The sequence below is a fragment of the Spodoptera frugiperda genome, chromosome 9, assembly GCF_023101765.2.
Source record: "Spodoptera frugiperda isolate SF20-4 chromosome 9, AGI-APGP_CSIRO_Sfru_2.0, whole genome shotgun sequence".
In the NCBI taxonomy this organism is placed as follows: domain Eukaryota; kingdom Metazoa; phylum Arthropoda; class Insecta; order Lepidoptera; family Noctuidae; genus Spodoptera; species Spodoptera frugiperda.
Window position 1 is genome coordinate 7612850 of NC_064220.1, and position 13458 is coordinate 7626307.

At 38.7% G+C, this 13458-nt stretch overlaps 1 protein-coding gene across 1 annotated transcript; it reads left to right on the forward strand.

Annotated features, from left to right (window-relative positions):
* Positions 1-5564: 5564 nt before the first annotated feature.
* On the forward strand, positions 5565-10070 carry LOC118270951 (host cell factor 1). The gene has a single exon (XM_035586775.2). It carries the CDS (start codon positions 5774-5776, stop codon positions 8294-8296), a length of 2523 nt encoding a protein of 840 aa, XP_035442668.1. The 5' UTR covers positions 5565-5773; the 3' UTR covers positions 8297-10070.
* Positions 10071-13458: the final 3388 nt, after the last annotated feature.

Sequence of the window (13458 nt, forward strand, 5' to 3'; positions counted from 1 at the left end):
AACCTATCAGCGCAGTGTAGCGGGTTCTATTCCAGCAGCTCTTTGTGTGATCCACAAATTGTTGTTTCGGGTCTGGGTGTCATGTGTATGTGAAATTGTATGTATGTAAACGCACTCATGACACAGGAGAAAGTCCTATTGTAGGACAACGATATATAAAAAAAAACTGAACAAACCTAACCAAACAATAAACCACCTCCATTTCATCCTACATGTCAGGTGTAAATATTGCTAATTTATTTATAACACCCTCGTAATAGTGGACACACCCTGTATAGTGTACTTAACTACTTAGTCCGAGTGACCAGTTAACTCCCTTGCATTAATTAATTCATAATGAACCTTATCATTATTAGATATTGGTTTATTTTCGGTTACTTGTTGTTTAGAAACAATGTTTTATTCATAACTGGACCTACTACCTACCTATTTTAGAATTCGGTACTATTTTTATTATTTGAATTAGGCTACGTTTCCACAGACTCTGAGCTGCGTGGAGCCGGGCAGTTTTATAAGAATTGACCAATCACATTGCTCAAAATACACATCTTATTTGCTCGGCTCTTCGTCGCTGAAACGCACCCTTAGTTATGATGCTGAAGAATCCCTTCTCTTAGAATTTATCCTTCCTCAGTTCCTGTATTGATTTTCATAAGTATTTAGAATTTCACATTAAAAGTACAATATCTGCAAATTGATAATATTAGGTACACAAAACCTACCCGTGCCAATACATCTCTTACAACCACTGGATTATCTAAACTATCTTACTTTTATGTATACCGTAACAGCATCATAATGTATATTTCATATAGATAGCCACTAAAAACAACAACAATTCCCAAAATCCGGTAATTAAGAACAGAGAACAATTCAAATATGTTACCCGGCTACCCAAACCCGGACGTGTCCAACTAGTGCACATTCCTGGCGAGATAACGCCCTCTATCGGCGGTTGGCCGCATCGTAAACAAAGCACGATGACCAACTCATTGTAACTGTTACGTTCGTTATAACTTCATAATAACATGTTACTTTAGAACATATAACAGTTAGCTGCGATGGGAGTTTGGAAACTATGTGCTTTTGGGATAAGATTGATACTTCGCTTCGGATATGGTATGCGACTTGGGTGCGGCACTGATCTATGGAATGACGAAAATTAAGGTCATTAGGGTTAGTAGTGCCAGCGCTGTATTGTCCCTCAGGCAAACTGGACAAGTAATTAAGCCAGGCTAGAGTGACGCCGCGGGACGCACCTACCCAACTAGGTACCTACAGAGTGGTATAAGGTGTTAGCCTATTTTTTAAGGGGTGAAGATCATCCTTGGTCTTTGGGGGTCTTGGGCGAGGTGAGAGGTGAGGTGATGTGAGGTGTCAAACCTTAACTGACTAAAAACCTCCCCGTTCTTACTCCTGCTCTTTGAGCCGGAACCCTGATAAACCTGCTAGATAGTCCGCAGCTCCGGAAAAGTGCTTTCCCGAGGTGCTCTCTAGGTTCAACAGCCTCTGAGTAACATTGGATGTTAGGTCATAGACCCATGCGTACCTATGTTGTGCTCGGTAGTAACTAACGATTTATATGTAAACTTCAGTTTGTCCAGTCTGGAATTTGGGCTAGGTGAATTTTGCCAAGAACACTGTGGATTCCATATAGGATTGTAAACGAATTAAAGAACAAAGTAACTTATCTCTAGAAAAAATCCAAAATGTCATTAGAGAGAACCAATCGCTGAATAACTCACAAAACTTTCCAATAAACTTTACAAAGAGGGGTCTCTGTAAACAAGGACCTCCTACTTGTATTGTTCCAATAATAGATACGGCCGAGCTAAAGATAGACCCCAAAGCGAAGGCACAAAATTAAATGTCAAGTGTTTGGAAAACAATGCCTCAAATTTCATTTCTTTAATAATGCTCCATTTTAGAGATACGAACATTTCATAATGTGCTAAATATAAATAAATGTTTAAGATTAATTTTGTAGATTTTATTTCAATGTGATATAAAGATAAGATCTGTAATATTACGTAATAAAATAAATATGAAAATGGCTTCTATGTATGCCACGCTCAGTATAGCCCTGACTGCAATTATGAATTTGTTAATCATTTTACTTTATTTCAAAACGTATAAATAAATTGCATTCACAAAATCCCTTCACAAAGAACCAAGTCCTTAAACTATTCCTTACCTGAATAAAAATGTAATTCTTCTATTTATTCTGTTTGGAGAAACATTTCCTGCAGCTTATTCTATTCAGAAAGAGTTTAAAGCTGTACAGAACGCCACTGAATAAACATTTTTTACAAGTTTTTTGAACTCCACAGCAAAAGTAAGTACTGAGGCACTGGCTAGTTTTATTTGAACAAGTTGTAAACTGCTTGTCTTGACTTATTGTTTTGTTTATAGAGAGTTATTTATCTTTACAATTAACTAACGAACCAAGATGGAGTAATTACGACTACCCACTGGATAATTATTAAACATTTTGAAGACGTCTTTTGAAATACAGATGAAGTATCGGGACATGGACATTGATAGTATCTACTACATATGCATATAGCTGCTACGTTAAAGATCACTACATTAACATTATCAAAATTGCTAAAATCTTTCATTTAATAAAAATTATGATTATACGAAGCCGTAGAATCTGATTTCTGTCCATCCTATTATGTAAACATGAGATTCTCTAAAAAACAAAGTGTATGAATTCGATTTGTTAGATATTCTTATTGACATAAACTTTACATTTATTTTTATCTATCCTAACGCAAACGCCTACAAAAATAAAATAGCAACCGTATTCAACAGTGCGAGTTGCTCATAAATACTAACTCCCGTCTCGTATAACTCCTAGCGCCATCTCTATTTCCATTATAGAACTAACTACCGAGTTTCTTCATGAATGATTCCACTTGGAGCATGCATAAAATGTACCACTTGTTCCGCTATTACAGTATGTGAATCAGACTTGATCCATACATTATGTGCATATTTTACTAAAACTAGGCCAGCTTACTACGACATTAGATTTACATTTCAATATTTCTCCTCGACAACACACCAGCTATGTATGACACCATCACCATACTCGACTCTAAACGCTTACTAACTTTTTGCTTGCTAATTAAGTTTAGTAAGTAGATGGGGCGCTAATTACCTCTCTGCTCATGTACTGTGATGTGTTATATGTAGCTAGCGAACTACTAACACCTACAGGTGGCTAATGAGATGCGTCCCTAGTGTGACACGGCCAGGGCGGGGCTTGGCATGGCTAGTTGTAGGTACGGCACTCTCCCCCAGTCTCTGATAGCAACTTAATTACGTTTTATTGCAAACACATTGTTCATCTAATAGACATTGGCATTGCGGAAATTAATTAACTCATGTTTACCTACTGCGATATCGATACAGGCTAAACTCTAATTAGGTACAGTATAATATAGCTCAGATACCTAAGTGTGGCCCGTGCATGATAAATTAATAGGGTACTTACAAAAAAACGACTTTGGCGAAATTCTTCATCAACTTTGATTAATTATTTATGATTATTATAAATTATTTTTTCTAACGAACTTATTATTGATTTTACTAAAAATATACAACATGCTTCAAACAATCTTAAGAGTATTATACCTGAAATAATTATTAGTAAAATCATTACTATAAAATTAAATATTACGTTACTCAGTCCCGCGTCCCGCCTTTTTACGATATCATTCAATGAATGAAATTAGAATGGAATGATGCAATAAATGTCATTCAATAAGATTGAGAACGAACGAAAGTATTGTTGTGCACTTTGGTTCCGATTGTTGTTCTATATTCCCGATAGTGGCGCCACTGTACTTACATTCAAGTCCGGATAACATTCAGTCAATGACGGGAAAATATGGAACACAAAACAAAGAGATTGAAGTTTCGAAGGCCACCGTTTGCCGCGCTTTGCAGTCGTGGTACCAACCTACAGGTTGAAATCGCCCGTTCGGATACATGTACAAAAAATATTGAAATCTTATACCATAGACTAATTTTAATACAGACTATATCTATAATAATTATACAACAATAGATGGGTGATTTTTAGTTTTGTACTTAATATTGATAAATACCGGGTATATAATGATGTGTGACTATCCGTTTTTACTAGAGTATTTTTTAAAGAAGTGCATAATTACTTGGTATTTATCGATATTATTATTAAACAAATATACAAATATTCTTATACAAATAGACAACCGATCTTGATAATAATAATACTTTTTACCGCCTTAAGGTATGTTACAAATAAGTTATTTTTTATTATTTGTGAATTGATCCATACATTGTGCATTTACAAAGTGACCTATAAGTCACTCATTGGAATCTTATAAGGTCCAGTCAAATCTACAGTTTAAAAATGCATTCCGTCGAAATAAGTTGTTTAAACAACGAACTAAAGACGGAAATACGTACCAGTTACGTGTAGCCGTAAATTATTTTTCAGGCAAATACCTACTCAAAATTCTTAAATACTGAGAAATTGTAATCTTATCAATATTCGAGTAAAAAAAGATAAATAACTCAGTATTACCTCATTGTATATCAGAAAAATCCACTTGAGGTGTAGCTTGTCTACATGTCGTGCCCCGCCAGGTGCCACTAGGACTCCGGAGCTGCGGACAACGTAAAAGGTTACCGGGGCTCCGGCTCAAAGCAGGAGAAGGAACGGGGTGGTTTTTAGTCAGTAAGAGTCTGACACTCCCTCCCGCCTCACCCAAGGCGGGAGAAGTCATTGGATGATTTTCCCCCTAAAAAAAAAAAAAAAAAAAAAAAAGGTGCCACTAGGACACGGTGACTGTTGCGGTGCTATTCAATGTCGCGGAGTACTGCTCATGAGTGATTTGAAACTAGTCGAGTACCTCGCCAAATAGTTACGTGAGTAATCCGAAAAACAATAATTAAAAAATAACTTTTACGTGGTATAAAATAGTTTTCATGTAGAATATAAAATACATAAATAAATAACCTCACGCCTATCTCCCATTGGGGTAGGCAGAGACTATTCAATTTATTTATTTATTTATTAACACATCAGAGACAAACAGCTTACCATCCGCGCTACTATGTCCGGGCCGTTGGAATCACCCCGTAGAGCTTGACAGGCAAATATAAGGAGGCTGTAATTACGTCTTACTTCTAGAGATTGGATATTCAGCATGCCTAGTAAGAATTTAGTTGGATACTTATAGAATGGGGGCTATGGAACGCCAATTGCTTCGATTCTTAAATACCTGTTTCGCTTCATGAACAGTCATCAGTCTTTTCATGAAAAATATAAATTATAATTGAATTTTTAATGTTGTTATTAATTTAACAAGGTATCGGAATATGATTTAATATTGACCATAGATCGTATAAAATGTTCTTATAGGACACATTTTTTATCTGCAAACATTCTGGCTGAATATTTTAAAACTATATTGTTCCATAGACAATTTCTTGACGTCCGACGCCGTTCTTTTGATATCCGTTAGATTGGTAGTGCTGTTGCTAACGCCATTTTTGTTATACACTAGAAGCTTCATAGGCTGATTTTTTTTTACTCATTACCGTTTCGTACATGTGCGACAGAGAGGATCGAATGTGACTGTAATACGTAGCTTCGATTAATCCGAATATTTTCTTCAAAGCTTATTTACGACGTTTCTCATTGTCTATGCTGTAGATACGCATCCCGAGCGATACATACGGTGTTAAAGCTTTTAGTGACAAATGTATAGTAAAAATGAAGGAAAACGCCGTACTTAAGTGGCAAAAAGTTTACAATCCTACCGGCCCGCAACCACGACCTCGCCATGGCCATCGCGCGGTCGCCATAAAAGATTTGATGATAGTTTTCGGCGGCGGAAACGAAGGGATAGTTCATGAGCTTCACGTCTTCAACACCACTACAAACCAATGGTTCGTTCCTGTAACCAAGGGAGAGGTGCCCCCAGGATGCGCCGCATACGGCTTCGTGGTCGACGGAACGCGTCTCCTCGTTTTTGGCGGCATGGTGGAGTACGGCAAGTATTCTAATGATCTGTACGAGTTACAAGCCTCACGATGGGAATGGAAGCGTCTCAAGCCCCTACCTCCCAAGCAGGGTCTCCCGCCTTGTCCCCGCCTCGGCCACAGCTTCACACTTCTTAATGGAAAGGTATACCTATTTGGTGGTTTAGCCAATGAGAGCGATGACCCCAAGAATAACATCCCAAGGTACCTAAATGATTTGTATACCTTAGAGCTGTACCCAAATTCTTCTATGACAGTATGGGATATACCCCTGACCTATGGACAGTCGCCGCCGCCACGCGAATCTCACAGTGGTGTGTCATACACAGACAGAAACAGTGGAAAATCTTCTCTAATAATTTATGGTGGCATGAGTGGCTCTCGCCTGGGGGACCTGTGGGTCCTTGACGTGGACAGCATGTCATGGTCCCGCCCTGAAGTTGGTGGGCCACCACCCTTACCCCGCTCTCTGCATACTGCTACAGTCATTGGCCATCACATGTATGTCTATGGCGGCTGGGTACCTCTTGTCCCTGACGAGTCTAAACTTGCCACTCATGAAAAGGAATGGAAGTGTACCAACACACTGGCTTCACTGAACCTCGAGTCTATGACATGGGACAATATTGCTTTGGACAAGTTTGAAGAATGTGTTCCCCGAGCTCGAGCGGGACACAGTGCTGTTGCCATTCAAACTAGATTATATATCTGGTCAGGAAGAGATGGATACAGAAAAACATGGAACAATCAAATCTGCTGCAAGGACTTGTGGTATCTAGAAGTCGGAGTACCACCGCAGGCAAACAGAGTGGCCCTAGTTCGTGCAGGAACTACTTCACTAGAGCTGTGCTGGCCGGCAATGAACACGGTTACAACCTTTTTGTTGCAAGTACAGAAATGTGGTAAGGTTACTCCTGCACGATTCCCAACTGCCGCCGAGCCTCTGACTGCGCCACCACCAGCATCACCTGTAGCCAGCCAACCTGACGCTAACAAGGCGTTTGGTATCACGTCACCCGTCGCTAGCGGCCTTCCCCCAGCCGCCGAGCCCGTTCGTGCAACACCTGCAGTCGCCTCCCCGGCACCGGCGCCAATCTCAACATCAACACCTCAGAAGATTGTTCCGACTCCTATCAAGGTGCCGGCGCAAGCTGCAGTCAAAATCACACCCAACACACCGACAATCAAACAAGCTACTTATCAGGCAAAGACAGTAGTGAAGTCACCTGCAACAGCGACGGCGGGCTCCTCGCAACAGATCAAGGTCGCCGCAGTGACGCCAGGAGTCACCAGGATCGTGAGCGGGGTCGGCACGCCCAGTACCGTACGTGTCTCAACCTCGCAGCCCAACACGCAGATTGTGCTGAGCTCTGCCACAGCTGGTGGCGGTTCCACTCCGCGCTTCGTTCAAGTGAAAACAGGCACGAGTGGAGCTGTACCTGTCAAACTTGGAGCGGGTAATATGCCAGTCAAACTTGCCGGTAATGCCTTAAAAATAGGTACTGCCAACCTCCAAGGCAAGATTACTACAAACAGCGTACAGAAAGTTGGCCAAGTGGGCGGTGCAAACGTTCCATTGAAACTAGGCGCGGGGAATGTTAAAATTGGTACAAGCAACGTACTGGTAAAGACAGCTGGTGGTGTTCCAATCCAAGCTGGAGTAGCCAATCTCCAGACGAAAGTGGCGGCAGGAGTGCCTGTGAAACTAGGTGCCGGCAATTTGCCTGTCATAGCGAGCAGCGGGGGTGCAATACAGATTGCGGGCAGTGCGCTCGGCGGTCAGCAAGTAAAGACGCCTGTCTACAAGATCGTGACTGCAAAATCTGGCGACCAAACTGCGACGTCAACTACGAGTGCGGTAGCGGGCGGTGCCACTGTACTGCGGCAGGCAGGCGGCAACGCTGGCATACCAGTTATCATCAAGAAAACGCCTGGCGCCAATGCGCAATCGAGTAATGCTCCTCAATACGTGACGCTAGTGAAAACGTCGACAGGCATGACAGTGGCGACCATGCCTAAGGTGGCTATGATGCAGAACCGGCCGGCAGCCCCAGCGACGGCGGCGCAGGCGCAGAGCATCGCGCCCGGCGCCACCATCGTGAAACTGGTGTCGACGAACACAGTGGGCGGCAACAAGATCATAACGCTGCCGTCCAACATGCTGCAGCTGGGTAAGTCCGGCGTGGGCGGTAAGCAGACCATTGTGATCACCAAGTCGGCGAACCAGGCGGCGCAGTCCAACCAGCAGCAGTGAGCGCCGCGCCTAGAGTGACGAGTATTCTCAGAGTGCCCTTAGCTAGCCGTGAGCAGAGTGAGCGGTGTGAGCAGAGCGGCCGCCGGCTCTGCCAGTGTGTGACTGACGAGTATGCGGAGGTGTCTCTAGATTGTAAATTTCAACTTTAAAAACACTGAGTGCGTTTCTCGAACTACAGTATATTCTAAATCATATTGAATATAGTATATGAGTCTTTTATATGTTAATGGGTCTGTGTAGAAAATGTCCTCATAGAGTTTTTACTAAAATATTTTATTTACTCTTATAAATTAATTATATTAATGTATGTGACTACACACCAACTCCTAGATACAAGTTGCAATCTGTGCCCGCTGGTAGACTGAATGTGAATGAAATACCAAGAGTTCCCAATCAAGTTGGCCCGAATAGGAATTTACACTTAAGTGCCTGTTGTGCAGTTGTGCTTAGATGTTGTACTGGACAAGGTGTTTGTGAAGTAGAGTTATTTCTTGGCGACCACTGTCACTTTTAATAATATAATTATACAGAATATTTCATGTTAATTGTAAGACTTAAGTTTTAATAATTGTATTAGATTATTTTTGTATGTTATTGGAATTTGTTATACAAGTATGTTAGACAAATTATTTTTCAAAAAATTCATCCTGGTTTTGTGTTAATTAATTTTGCAGTTGTAAGATTTGTTTTAGTTTAATTATCCAGTACATTGCTATCTGAAAGTCACACTATACAATAAATTGGACATGGCAAGTACAAGAGACATAAAATTTTCCTTTTAATGAAATTGTCTTCCGCTTTTTAAGTTTCCAAAGAATTCTCCCTTGATGATTTCAGACACAGTGTGTATGTAGTGTGCTAGAAGCTATACAGAATATTCTATTATATCATTACTCCCTGCTTGTGATGGCCGCATATTTTAAATTGCATATTGTTCACAAAGTGGACGTTATCCCGGTGCGGCCATCAGGAACATGGTGACTTGTTTCTTAGTTTTAGTTAAATCACAACATAATATGCACTATTTAAGTTTTATATGACCAGCTGTTGATTTTAATGGCATTTTTATTGACATAGTTTGGATCAATGGTGTATCTTTAACTACATTTTGTTTGCCAGTGCCGAGGCTATTTTCAGTATTTGAGACACCCCATTGATCTGAAGAGCTAACAACTTATCTAGGGTTCCCAACCGCACCTGCTGTGCAAACAGTACTACACTTTGTCTCACTACATTAATTATACTAAAATATTAAATACTGTTCGTTTTCCAAAACACTGTTTATTTTCCTTCTCATGTTTCTTGGTGTCAGACAAGTTGGTAGCTCTAGAGTAGTCTGCTGTGGCCAGACGTGGGGAGTCTCAGCGGCGTGTGCACGACACGGGCACCTCCATGTAACTATGACAATTATTACTGTTCCGAAAATAATAATATAATATTTTAAAATAAAAATGCAGAATGTTGTTTTTTGGCGCGAAATTGTTCTAGGCAAAGTGATTGGCTACTGAAGTAGTGTCAAGTTGTATGAACATACTTATATATTTTTTATTGTGTTAAATATGTATAATTTAACTGTTGATCTCGTGGTAAGAATGATGTTCTGCGTTTTTATATAGTTTAGTGTAAGTGTCCTAGGTGTACGTACGTAGAAGTAATCATAATATAATAAGGTAAGCGAGGTATGGAATGTAAATATCATTAAGTAGATAAATTTAATGTTATAGTTTGTTCATATTATTATGTTCATTTGCTTGAATAAACGATTTGGATAAAATGCTACTTTCATTTCTGAACCACTAGCAATGATAACGTCGTTGCGTAATGCCACAGTGTACACCAACTCTTGCCTAGTCATGAGGATTCAACTAGGTCATCTATAAATGAGACGTTTTCATAAATATTACAATACACCTTATTCCAAGAATTGAACCTAGAACCCAATGCGAGTAGAATACACGCAGATGCTACTGACACGTGTCAGACACGCGATTCCTAACATTGACATATATGTTTATCTCTTGTGTAAATGTAGAGCAGTTCATTATTGGGAATGACAGTATCATAAATTATGCGATTAGATTTTTTGTTTCTTTAATTTATTCTACATCAGCTGGATTTAAATTTTGAGTGAATTTCTTTTTTTAACGCCATCTGTGATAATATGGCAGTACTAACTTCTCAACAGATTTCTTCAGAGCCTGCCTAGTGTATGACATCAAGTTTGAGATTTTATTGAGTCGAACTCATACAATATAGGCCAACAATCAATATAAATTGAAGTCAATTTAGATAACAATAAATAAAAAGGTTATCTAAGAGTTTCACAACTTGACTAATGTACACACGAGACTTGTAACAGTTTACTTTAGTTGTCTCTTAATGAAGCTAGATGTCACTACTCGTATCAAACAAATGTAAGCGCTGAAATAGAAAAATATCGAATTGACATGAATAATATTTGTTATTGAGGTAACGTACCTCAATAACAAATATTATTCATGTCAATTAATAATATTTTTTAATAATAAGATATAATTATTTAATAATAAGATAAAGAAACATTACAAGCTGACACGTTGATTATTATTGTCACAATATTACGCATGTAAAAGAGGAATAATAAAACTTGTCTGTTTGTACCTAAGTATCATCGTTTTCTGCAACAATGACGATACCTACCTACTACCTAGTAGGTAATGGTACCTATACCTATAGCATACTCTAAAAGTAAGAGGTTTTGAATTAATTACATCAAGTTTCAAACCAGTTCTTAAAGTTTACATTACATACATACAGTGCATAATTTTCAAGGCTACGAGCTGCTATCAACCCACTCTAATTTTAGTGTCGTCATTATGCGGGGACACGGAGCGAACTATTTTATTAGAAAAATGCATTCAAATGGAGGTCGTTTGTCCTACAAATAGGGTCCTCATTTAAATGCTATAGGTACTGGCCATTTTGTTGGTTTGGTACATGGAATTTGCTAATGAAGTCCTTACCTATCTAAGTAGGTAGTAAGCACTTGCATGAGTTGCATGTAAGGAAAATTAAATAAAGAAAGAAGAAACGATCTAGCGCGCTTACTCTTGACACTAATCTGAATATCGATGCAATTTCAATCCAATAAAATCTCAATAATTATTCAATGGCAAAGCTATACAACCCCAATCGTAACTATGTCGAAATAGTATTCAGAGTACGGAGTGTAAAGCCAAACTCGATATCAATTTAATTCATTCAATATCCACCAGACTGCCTCGTTGGTCGAGTGGTCGCAAGTGCGACTGCCGGACAACCGTATCGGGTTCGATTCCCGGGTCGGGCAAAGTATTACTGGGCTTTTTTCCGATTTTCGAAAAATTCTCAGTAGTAGCACGGAGTCTGGAAATGTGTCCGGTATATGGCAAAAAGCTCACCACCTATTGCATAGGACTAACAACATAAATTATGAAAAAGTGGGTGTACATTGTACAGTGGTATTACATGCCATAATGTGCACCTCTGCCTACCCCTTCGGGGATTAAAGGCGTGACGATATGTATGTAAGTATGAAAATAAATAAATAAACAACATCAATGTCGATCGATTGGAATTGTATTTGATAAATTAAGAACAGTTTTAAATACAAAATTACCAAAGCAACTAGTTTAGATACCTCAAAAGTTTGCGTGTGTACCACAATGCAATCATTATGTTGGAGGGTTGCCACTCGCAAGTTCCCAGGTACAGACTACCTATACATATAGGTACAGACTACTTTACTTACCTGCCTACCTATTAATTTACTAGGAAAGGAAACGCAATCGTTTTCTTGTTAACTTGTTATAAGTAAGTTGTCGCTTTTAATACTTTTTTGGCTTACCTACAATTTGTTTGCATGTTTCCTAATGTTTAAAACCGTATGACATATTATTGTAAAACAGGCACTTACCGCTGTACTCAGAGTCATTTAATGGTTACTTATCCCAGTCTTTAGCAATTGTTTTCGGTACGAAATCGTTATGGAATAGTTTGAGTAATCATTAAATGTCTTTGAGTGTGGCAGTTAATAATGCTCAGACAGACAGATAGACATACATACATACATATCGTCACGCCTTTAATCCCCGAAGGGGTAGGCAGAGGTGCACATTATAGCACGTAATGCCACTGTGTACACCCACTTTTCACAATTTATGTTGTAAGTCCCATGTAAGGTGGTGAGCCTATTGCCATATACCGGGCACATTTCCAGACAGACAGATATTATATGTATTACTAGGTATATTGAACCTTGTGCCTATCAAGACGATCGATATTTAGTAAATATGTTAGGTACTTAGGCAGGTGCCTACTTAAATTATATTTTTAATTTTCTGCAATAATAACAGCTACAGGTCAGTGCTACTACTCAAGTTTAAGTATCTAGGTACTTAGGTACCTGCCGCTGACCTATGAAGGTCTAGGTTATAAGTACAAACAATTTATATCTTCAGTAGATATTTTTTTTAATCTAAATTTTTATTCGGGCTTTTTTCCTAATCGGAACACGACAGCCCCATTATATATAGTACATAGACAGTAGCTAAACCATGTTTCGCTTGCCTTTAAACTTAAAAAATAAATGGTCAAATATCTTCAGTAGATATAATATAACTTCGTGCGTACGTTAGTTTTTAGTATAATATTTTCATATCCATGCATGATATACTAAGGTATTATCCACGTTATATGAACTTTTGTAGATACCTATAAGAAACTAATTTGGTAGTACAACTAGTACCAGTATGTTAGCTAAATAATGTATTAAGTAGGTAGCTATCACCGCATGTACATAGACAGTAGGTTGAAACGATTGAACTTTGATTTTTATCGTATTTGCATATAAAGGCAGACAATGATAGGTGACACGCACGGGACACGTTTTGTGTAGGTAAGTATTATTTACTATAGGTACGCTAACCATTTATTTAACCGCAATAAGAACCTAAATTACATGACTTTTTGTTACTTATTGTTAATTTTATATTTATTTGAATTTTCCTATTTTTATATCATCTTATCATTCATAAGTTCCTATTAGATTAAGTACAAAATATTGGTTGATTGCATTGTATTGAAATAATAAATATCTTGATTGTGGTGTTTATAAGGTTAGTGCGATGTCGGTGCAAAGTTTC

Excerpts from the sequence above, each read along its gene's own strand:
- LOC118270951 (XM_035586775.2), top strand. The coding sequence starts at position 5,774 with ATGAAGGAAAACGCCGTACTTAAGTGGCAAAAAGTTTACAATCCTACC.